Source organism: Microplitis demolitor, chromosome 6, assembly GCF_026212275.2.
Source record: "Microplitis demolitor isolate Queensland-Clemson2020A chromosome 6, iyMicDemo2.1a, whole genome shotgun sequence".
Lineage (NCBI taxonomy): Eukaryota > Metazoa > Arthropoda > Insecta > Hymenoptera > Braconidae > Microplitis > Microplitis demolitor.
Window position 1 is genome coordinate 20,003,263 of NC_068550.1, and position 10,481 is coordinate 20,013,743.

At 34.5% G+C, this 10,481-nt stretch overlaps 2 protein-coding genes across 2 annotated transcripts; both read left to right on the forward strand.

Annotated features, from left to right (window-relative positions):
• The first annotated feature begins 7,096 nt into the window (after window positions 1–7,096).
• On the forward strand, window positions 7,097–9,015 carry LOC128668072 (golgin subfamily A member 6-like protein 22). The gene is made up of 3 exons (XM_053740238.1): window positions 7,097–7,295; window positions 7,479–8,487; window positions 8,670–9,015. The coding sequence occupies exons 1-3, from the start codon at window positions 7,097–7,099 to the stop codon at window positions 9,013–9,015; spliced, it is 1,554 nt and encodes a 517-aa protein (XP_053596213.1).
• Window positions 9,016–9,483: 468 nt separating this feature from the next.
• LOC128668073 (uncharacterized) lies at window positions 9,484–10,113 on the forward strand. Its single transcript, XM_053740239.1, has one exon. It carries the CDS (start codon window positions 9,484–9,486, stop codon window positions 10,111–10,113), a length of 630 nt encoding a protein of 209 aa, XP_053596214.1.
• The last annotated feature ends 368 nt before the right edge of the window (window positions 10,114–10,481 follow it).

Consider the following 10,481-nt stretch of genomic DNA (forward strand, 5'->3'; position numbering starts at 1 on the left):
GAAGATAACTACTGGAAAAAAGATAATGTAAGAGGGGAGGACAAGGAGATGTGGGCGAGGATAAGGTGTGGAAATTTGGGAAGAGCGGGCAAAAAAGGGTACAGGGGCTGGAGCTGTAGAGGGTGTAGGAAAGAGGAGGAAACGTTGATACACCTACTAAAATGTGAAGGAATATATAAAGGGGTGGAGAAGGAAAAAGAGCTGCTAGAAGAGTGGAGAGGGTTAGAGGATAAAAAAGTAGAAGAAAAAATGATAGCGAAATTAAAAGGAGAGGTTGATATAAAACTATGTACGGTCTTCAAGAGAATTGAAGAAATTTTGAGAGTCAACTCAGGGTTACGGAGCGTGGTGCAAGCGGGATACCAAGACTGTGACGTGCAAAAAATATAAGAAGCCAAAAACAAATAAATTATAGAAGTTAAAAAGTAAGAAAGAAATAATATATATAACGAAGTGAATATTTTACCAAATGAAAATATGATTTATGTAAAAATTTGTATACGACCTATAAGTTGTGCAAATAAAACTATTTTATATATAGTTGGCCCTGAAATAAAAATATTTAAATAAGTTTTTATCGTTACGATTATACATTTCAAGTAAATTTTATAAGAAATAATATTTGATATACAATTTAGCTGAAAGAATTGAAAAATAAATAAAAAAAATTTATATTAGTTAGCCTTGAAATAAAAATTTACTTATCGTAGTCGATGAACAAAACAAGCTTTAAGAATTAACGAAAAAAAAAAGTTTACATTAGTTAGAACCAAAAAAAGTTATTAGGTTGATCAGAAGTAATAACTTTTTTTTTTCTTTAAAAATCATAAATTTTTTATCAACCATAAAAGATACATGATAAAATTTTTATGGCATAAAAACCCATTTCGCAAGAGTTCGGTGAACGAACTAATATTTTTAGTTTATAAAAAATTTGTCGCAGGATTGAAAGCGAATTCGCAATGTGTAACTTACAAGTATTGACGATAAAAAGATTTGGTGATGGGGGAGAAATGGCGAAACTTCAAAGCCATTTAGAATTTGGGAAGATTTGGGTCTCGAAAATAAACGGGGGTCTGTACAGAAACGCAAGTTGCTTACAAGTTTTTTTAGGTAAAATTTTGTCACATTTTTAACCTGTGGCTTAAATTCTAAGATAAAATTAGCAATTATAAAAAGTAGAAAAAAAATTTTTCGTAAGGAATGGCGACTCATCAAAACCATCGCAGTGGCAATGTTAAAAAATTTCAGAGATTAGAAAAATCGAGGAATTTTTATAGAGAAAAAAATTTTCTCTCGTATGGTTCCTGTAAATTTTTTTTAAATATTTGAAAGTAGATTCGCAATTAACTAAAAATTATCGGTTATAAAATGTATCGATGAAGGAAAAATGGCGTAATTTCAAAACCTTTTTGAATATGGGAAAATTTGGATCAGTAAAAATAAGTAGGATTTTCTGTACAAAAGCGCAATATCCTTATAAGTTTTTGTTTAAATAAATTTTTGTAATATGTTTGATAGTTTGGTTTGAATTTCAATTTAAAATTCACAGTAAAAAAAGAGTAGAAAAAAAATTTTGTCCAAGAAATGGTGACTCATCAAAACCATTCCCTTGACTATAATATAAAATTTGAAAGATTAAAAATCAAAGAATTTTTTATAAAGAAACAAATTTGAAGAAGCGAATGATGAATCTTCAAAATCATTCTCCAATTACAAATATTCAATTTATAAGCAACAAGATATAGATTTTTTTTTAAAACTATAAGGAATAAAAAAAATAATTACCAAGTTTATGATATTTACCAACCAAAATTTATAAACAGTCCATTCAAAAAATCATATATTTCTTGTCATTAAAATTTTTATTAAAAAATTATTTTTTTTGCAATACATCAGTCACATTAAATTTATATCATTTGCCTTTATTTATTTCTTATAACTTTTTTAATGCAACCTAAATAATAAAATATCAAAGCCCCTGGAAAAATATTAACATTCAAAATTTGAAGTTGGAATAAATATGTATTCGCTTAAGCGTAAGTAATTACTCACTTGAGATTTTTCTGGCTTAAGTGTCACAAGTTATCCTCAATTTTACTACCAGTTCAGAATAATTATCCAGTTGAAATTTATTTTCTCTTATAGTTTAAATTACAATTAAGCTTTAATTCGAATTCATAAGTTTCCTACTGTTAATTCAAAAGCTTGACGGAAAAATAAATAAATTATTTCAGTAGATTAATTTCGAATGAGATGAAAACATAGAGACTCTTTACTTGAAGTCAAACTGATTATTATGTAAAATAAATTTTATTGCAATAAAAAATATTTGTAGTTTGAAAACCCGGTACGCGCCGTATAACAATTCGCCCTATATCGAACCACGGACCTGGCTATTTGTTAACGCGAACAGTGGCTGTTTATTCAAAAAAAGAATTTACATTTAATAGAAAAGTGTATTAGTAGTTTTTTAAAATCGGCGCACAAAACCCTAAATTTGCTCACGGGAACCAAGCTACCGCTTGACCAACAACGATCAACGTAGTAGTTGACAACAGGCTCGAATTGCCCACAGGAGCACACTTAGCCACTGTTTTCCTGTTTTAATAAAAGCTAAATGGAAGAAAAAATAATTAAAAAATAAAAAATGACTACCGCGACAGGAGCCTTCGGTGGCTCTAATAATAGCAGTAAATAAAATTACAAAGATGGTAGAGACCCGAGACGCTGCCAACAACAGCCAGTTGATCTCAATTAATAAGTTTAAAACAATTAGAAATTAAGGATTTATGTTATTTAGTTTATTTATTCCTATTATGTATGACATGGTAAATTTAAATAAAGAAACTTTAAACAAAAAAAAAAAAGGTTCGATTCCCGGTACCGGAATATTATTTTTTTTTTTTTTGTGACGAATTACGAAAAAGCTATTAATAGAAAAGCTATTATTAATTTTTGATTTTTTCAAACAATTATTTGGTGTACTTGTCATAAGGAAAGTTGAGTCTCTCTAACAGACGAAAGTCTCCTGAAATTTCACAAATATATCAATAACATTATTCATATCATTCACAGTGTGGTAAAATTGTGGAAGTAGCCAATAGCCAGCTACTATTAAAAAATCAACTAAATGCGAACGGAATATTTTAATATTGTTAAGTTTTGATATTCCATCGTTGGCAATGCTCAATATTTTGTCTGATGCAAATATTTCAGGGATCGATAATTCGGTAATTCTATTGGATCGCACGTACCGACGAAAAATAACAACAATACTCACTGTGTCGGTACCTGCGAGCCAATAAGAAAGCTAGAAATAGTAGAGGGGATATTTTCTTTGCTGTGATTGGTGCGCGTGTACCGATAGAAAGTAATTACGAGAAAATCTTCACGTCGGTAACTGCGAGCCAATCAGAAAGCAGTACGTTGAAATTTAGTCGTAGAGGTGGTAAAGGTCAGAGGTTACTTAATGGTCATACATTCATTGTAGGTCATTTCCAACCGACAACTTACTTTGTACGTCACGCAAAATATTCAAGTTTTTAACTTCACACGTCAAGATGAATTTCATTAATTCAACTGGCCACACGTTTAAGCTGACTAAAATCAGCACGAAGCTATACACGACAGATTCAGGAGCTGTGGAGGTTGCAGAGTCATCCCTGTATCCGAGGACAGACATCCAGGAAACATGGAGTTTCCGTATGGAGCTAAGCCACGACCGGGAAGACAACTTTTGGCTTTCGTTGGGCATCCAACCGTCCAAGTCCAAGGACCTCAAGACGAGATACACCGCCCAGTGTTTCGCCCTTGACTTGCTCGGTAACCTGACGACCCTCACCGACCAGTCTGCTCCTTTCAAGGCCTACGATGACTACATACACTTGGGCAACTGCATCAGACGACGTGGCAGAGACGACTTCTGTGGCATATTACATGAAGCCAGCGATGAAGTATATATCATGGTACAGGTGAAGATACTTTCTAATTAGATACTTAAGTTCTGACTTAAGTTAAAAACGGCCCTTTTCAGGGCCACCAAATTTTTCATACGTAAAGAACAATTCAAGTTTACACCTAAGAATTCAATCCTTGCTTCCATACTCTTTCAATATTTATATTTATTTAGTAAGTGGCTAAACAACAAGTACAAATTTTAATATTTACTAAATTATGATTTTTTATACATTTCGAGTTGTGCATATATTTATTTTTGCCTCACCATTAGTCTCTTATTTTAACAAATATAAGTATTCCAACTAAGTATTTTTATTGACTGTTTAATGTTTACAAGAGTGTAAGTTTTATGGTTTTACAGCTTTAAGTAATTATTTATAACGCAAAATAATAACAATATTGATTGAGTCGGTATCGGCTAACCAATAAGTAGTAGAAAAATATCCCGGGTTGTGAAAAAAAAGTTGTCATCACGACTTTATGATTTGGTTTTCATGTTATTTTGAGGAAATCTCAAACGAAATATGTCTTTCGGCAGGAATTCTTTTTATTTCTATGTACAGATTTTTTATAATTGGATACTGAAAATTTACACTTTGAGTTGTAAATGGCTCTTTTTAGGGCCACTATAATTTACGTTCGTGGATAATAATTTAAGTTCTATAACATTTAACTTACATCAATGCTCCGATATTTTTTCGCAGTAAATGTTTCATTGTTTTAAATGACTGACAAAGAATTACAATTTTTTGATTTTTGTTAAATTATAGTTTACACTTTAGTTTATAAATATATTTATCTTTAAGTACAGATACGATAGATAAAAATTCTGCACACTAGGTTAAAAAATTTTTTACTAATTGCATGTTTCATGAATTTGTTGAGTCCAATGGGAAAGGATAAAATTAAAGATGGGTTTTATTGGTATTGGGAAATTTTATTTAAGGGAATTATACTCTGCAAGAAAAAAATTTTATGTTATTTGTACGGAAAAAAAATTTTGTATTTCTTATGACTGCTTCTAAATAAGCTAAATTATACTAAATAAGCATTTAGTATAATTTGAAACTTGATAAGAATAGACGTATAAAAAATTTGGGGGGGGGGGGCCCTGCATGAACAGGACCCCAAAAGCTCAAGAACTTTCTCCATGTGAGCCAGGCGCTGAAAAGAGCCGTTCGGTTTTATTTTGGTATGGTTTTACGTATGGGTATGGTTGTTTTTTGTATAATTTACTTGAAATCAAAGTCAAAAAATAAAAATAGAAAAAATTATGACAGTTCACCTTGATATTGGATTGATTGAAAAACTCTTCGTCGTAATGATAGGGCGCTGAAGTCCCACTTGACGTCAATTACATTAAGAATAATTTATTTGATGTACGACCTGACTGAAAAAATTAAAAAAAAAAAAATAAAACAATTCATGTTAGTTGATTCCTGAAATGGAAATTTTTAAACAAGTTTTCAACTTTTTAACAAGGTGCTGAAAAGTGCCGTTTAATATAAATTTTATAAACAATAATTTATTTAGTTTAAAATTTGACTGAAAGAATTAAAAAAAAAAGAATAAAAAAATAAATATTAGTTGGCCCTGAAACAGAAATTATTGGGTAAGTTTTTATCATTACAATGGGGAGTTTAAATTTTTCATTTGATATCAGTTTTATAAGTAACAATTTAATTAGTTAATGATCTAGCTGAAAAAATAAAAAAATTAAATATTAGTTTGCCCTGAAATGAAAACATTTAAATAAGTATTTTTCAATACAATGAAGCGCTGAAAAGTGTAATTTTAAGTCAATTCTATAAACAATAATTTATTTAATATAAGATTTAACTGAAAGAATAAAAAAAAAAATAATAAATATTAGTTGGCCCTGAAAGGAGCGCTGTAAGCTGTGTAAGTGTACAGACGTGTAAAAGAGTAGCTAGTGCAAAAATAAATGAAATAGTGAAAAAAAAAAGAAAAGGCAAGTAAGTTTAGAGTAAAAAAGGTGGGAGTGAAAAACGCCAAACAAGGTGAATAATAAAAAAAAAGAAAAGCTGTGGCACGGGAAAAGCAAAAGACGCGGAAACCAAAAGGTAAAAGCAATCCGGGTTTTGGCGGACATAGAGGAATTGGCGGGAGACAAGACGAAGGAAAAAAGTGACGAGGAACGAGAGGGCAGCACATACAAAGAGATGACAAGTGACGAGGAAAGACATGAGAGAGGTAAAGCGAATGGCGCAAGCGCCGGGATGACCAAGAGAAGGAGGGGAAGGCCGCGCAAATTCAAAAGTACAAATTCAGCGAGTAAAAGAGACTACGGTATGAAAAATGGAGCGTTAGAAAAATTTGTGTGTAGTCAGATGGATATAATAAAGGCAAAAGCAAAAAAGGTAGAAAACACAGACAATATAAATGAGGTAGGAACAGACTGGTGCAGAGCCGGATTTCAGCTAGCGAGAACACCGGCAAGAAACAGTAGAGGAAGTCTGCAAGTTGAGAAGGACAGTAATGAAGAGGCGAAAGAGTTAGATATAATCGAGACAATCAATGATAGGAAAGACAAACAGAAAGATGAAGTGTGAAAAAAGACAAGAGAACAAGCAACGCAGACTGGAATGTCAAATTGGAGCCAAAAGCAGGAAATGAAGGATAGTGAAAAAAATTCAGAGGAAAAGATGTGGCAATTGATCGCAGAGATAGAAGACAGGGTAAAAACAAAAGTTGAAGAATTGATAATGAAATCAATGGAAGAAATGAAGGCATGTACAAGACAAGAAACCTCGAAGATAGGGGCCCAAATAATTAGGAGCAAATGTAAAGAAGACCAAGTGGAAAAGGAAAGAAGACACAGACAGGAAATAGAAAGATTAGAAAAGGAAATTGGTAAAAGAGAACAAAGCATAAAGGAAAAGGACAGAGTAATTAAAGAGCTAAGTGAAAAAATAAAAAAGGAGAAAGAAAGTAAGACGAACATACCAAATAAGACAAAAGCAACCGAGGAAAAAAAAAAGGAAAGCAACACGACAGTCAGAGTCACGACACAAAGAGACAAGGAAAGAGTAACAGTGGAGGAAGGCAGGAAAGAGGGCGATCAAGAGTGAAGGAAACAGAAAACGCGTGGGCGAATGAAAGGAATGTTCAAGAAATGAGGGAATGGAGCTTGGAAAATGAGGTGGAAAGATTCGTGAGCGAGGCGAGGAAAAGACAAGATAAAAAGGACAAAACAAATGAAGAATGGAGAAGACAAGAAAAAGAAAAGCTCATTGAAGAAAAGCCAAAAAAAATTAATGGAAATGAGCTGGAGGAAGAACTAAAAGAAAAGAAGCAAAAAAGGTTAAAAATTGGTGAGGTATGGTGGTGTTGGAATGAAAAAAAAGGAGAATTGAAATTATGAAAGTGGGCGAATGATGAGAAAAAGGAGTGGAGAGTGGGTACAGAAAGAGACACAGAGGCCAAGGAGAAAGAGGACCAAAATAAAGGAAGAGAGCAAGAAAATAGAAGGAAAATATAGTTTTGGAATGTTGCAGGTATGAATGAGGTAGGAAAAGCTGCCACAATGATGGAAGAAAACGAGATTGTTGTGCTAGTGGAGACATGGGTAATGGAAGATAAGGTGGAAATAACATGTGAGAGGCTGAGCAAAGAATTCAAATGGTGGGCGAAGCCTGCGACGAGAGAGAAACAGAGAGGAAGAGCAAAGGGAGGTCATATTATTGGGATAAAAACAAATTGCAAATTAAAATGGGAAATCAGGGAATGGAAATACGGCATGATGTTGGAAGAAAGTAAGGAAAGTGAAAGTATAATCACAGTGTATAACAATGTAGGAATGAGCAAATTAGAAACGGAGCTAAGAAGGCAGATAGAAGAATGTGCAAACAGGGACGAAAGTGTGATGATCATTGGGGACTTTAATGCGAGAATCGGAGAAGAAAACGTAACAGGAGAGGACGAAGGCAGAGTGAGGAAAAAAAGAAAATCGAGAGACAAGACAGTAAACAGCGAAGGAAAAAAATTACTAAAGATGTGTGATGAGTTAGGACTTTGCGTATGGAATGGTAGAGCAAGAGGAGATGAAGGTGGGGAAATAACTTACGTCGGGGGAGACGAAGAGAGTTTAGGATCAGTAATTGACCTTATACTAACGCTGGACAGAGGCGATGAGCAAGAAATAGAGGTAAAAGTGGTGGAAAGAATAGAGTCAGATCATCTACCAGTGTTGGCGAGATATAAGGTAAAGAGAAATGAGGAAGAGGGTAAGGAAGGAAGCTGCATGTCAGAGGAGGAAGAGCAGGAAGAAATTGGAGCAAATAAGCTGATCTGGAAGAAAGAAAAAATACAGGAGTATGCAGAAGCAACGCAAGAAGCACTGACAGAAGCAGTAGAGGAAAAAAGCGAGCTTGAGTGGGAGGATATAAAAAAAATAGTAAGAAAAGGGGCTGAAAAAACGGGGATGGTGATGAAAGGAAAGAAGGACAAAGATACAAAGGAGAAAAAAAAGTGGTACAATATCGAGGGTAAAAAAAAAGAAAAGAAGTATGGAAGAAGCTCAAAGAATTCATCAAGGATAATAACAAAGAAAAAAAGAGAAATCTGAAGGAAAGCAGAAAGAAATATAGGGAAACAATCAGAGAGAGCAAGGAAAGGTGGATGATGGAAAGGTGTGAGGAGATTAATAACGCCAAAGACATGACATAATGGTGGGAAGCCATAAATAGGTTCAGAGGAAGAAAGAAAAGAGCTGCAAGCAACAGCATAAAAGCAAAACAATGGGAAAAGCACTTTAGTGATCTGCTGAATGGGGAAGGCAATGAAGAATCGGAAGAGGAAGAAAATGAGCCGTGGAAAGGAGAAGGTAGTAATGAACGATCAGAGGAGCCGAAGCTCGATGAAAACTCCAGCAGGAGAGAAGTGAAAGCCGCAATAAGAAAGCTCGGGAATCACAAAGCTCCAGGGGAAGACGGGATGGCAGCAGAATTTATAAAGAACAGTGCACCAGATGTCATTGAATGGATAGGCGAAATTATAAATAGAATATGGGACGAAGGAAGTATGCCAGAATGATGGGACACAGCAGTGATAATTCCGATTTACAAAGCAGGAGACGGAGAAAGAACAGAAAATTACAAGGGAATTTCGCTTCTAAATACAGGGTACAAGTTATTGACAACTATGATGACGGAGAGGCTAAATAACTGGATAGATAAAGAAAAAATTTTAAGGGAAAGTCAGGCGGGGTTCAGGAAAAAAAGAGGGACAAGGGACCACATATTTGTATTGAATAGTCTAATAAACAACAAAATGAAGAGGAAGGGAGGAAAATTATGCATCGGGTTCATAGACTTTAGAGCGGCGTTCGACACAGTCAGGAGACCAAAAATGAAGAGAAAGGTATGGAGGAAGGGGGCCAGAGGGAGAATGCACAGAATAATAAGAGAAATATATAAAAGAACATATTGTAAGGTGAAAGTAGGAAAAAGAAGACAGACAAAAGAATTTATAACAAGAAAAGGGGAAAGACAAGGGTGTGCGATGAGCGGAGCGTTATATGGCATAGATATCGACGACCTAGAAAAGACGATGGAAGAGAAGAAGAGAGGAGGGACAATGATTGGGAACCAACGAATACATGTCATGAAATATGCGGATGATGTGGCGCTAGTTGCGGACACAGAAGAGGAGCTAAGAGGGATGCTGAAAGAGCTGGAAAGATACACAGAAGAGAATAAGATGGAGGTGAACGTGGAAAAAACAAAAATTCTGATATGCAGAAATGGAGGTAGAAAAAAGAAGGGAAAGAAATGGATGTATAAAGGAAGTGAGGTCGAAGAAGTCAAAGAATTTAAATATCTTGGGTACCATTTCACCACAAGGAATAGCGCAGGGAAACAAAAAAAGGAACTAGCACAAAAAGCACAAAAGGCCACAAATGCAGTATGGGGAGTGATAAAAAGGAGCAAAAGGAACAGCATGAGGGACAGGATGTATCTGATGAACACTGTGGCAAGAACAGTAGCTTTGTACGGAGTGGAGGTCTGGGGGTGGGAAAAGTCGGAAGAAATAGAGAGGGTGCATAGGAGGCTCTGCAAGATGGCATTAGGAGTAAGAAGGGATACACCAGAATATATTTGGAGGGACGAGATGGGAGTAGAAAAGATGTAAGTAATATTAAAAGAAAGAGCAGTAAGATATATGAAGGATTGTATGATGATGGAAAAAGAGAGATGGCCAAGGATAGCACTGAAAGAAGAAATGAGAGGGATTATGAACAGGTGCCCGACGAAATGGGGGAAAATGGTGAAGGTTGCGCTAAAAAAAATGTAATGCGAGGAGGTGATAGAGATGATCTACAGGGATGCGGGAGTAGAGGAAATAGAGGAAAAGCTGAATGAGGGCATTAAGAAAATGAGAGAGAACGTAAAAGGAGGCTGAAGACGCAATAAACAAATCAACGTATAATACATTGAAAAAAAAAATAAGATTAGAGAAAGAAGAAGATAACTACTGGAAAAAAGATAATGTAAGAGGGA

Bases quoted from the DNA above. Each gene is read 5' to 3' on its own strand.
- LOC128668072 (XM_053740238.1), top strand. From the start codon at position 7,097: ATGAGGGAATGGAGCTTGGAAAATGAGGTGGAAAGATTCGTGAGCGAG. The intron at 7,296-7,478 runs GTGAGGTATGGT...GGAATGTTGCAG, and splicing joins GCAAAAAAGGTTAAAAATTG to GTATGAATGAGGTAGGAAAA. The intron at 8,488-8,669 runs GTATGGAAGAAG...AGCCATAAATAG, and splicing joins GGTAAAAAAAAAGAAAAGAA to GTTCAGAGGAAGAAAGAAAA.
- LOC128668073 (XM_053740239.1), top strand. From the start codon at position 9,484: ATGAGCGGAGCGTTATATGGCATAGATATCGACGACCTAGAAAAGACG.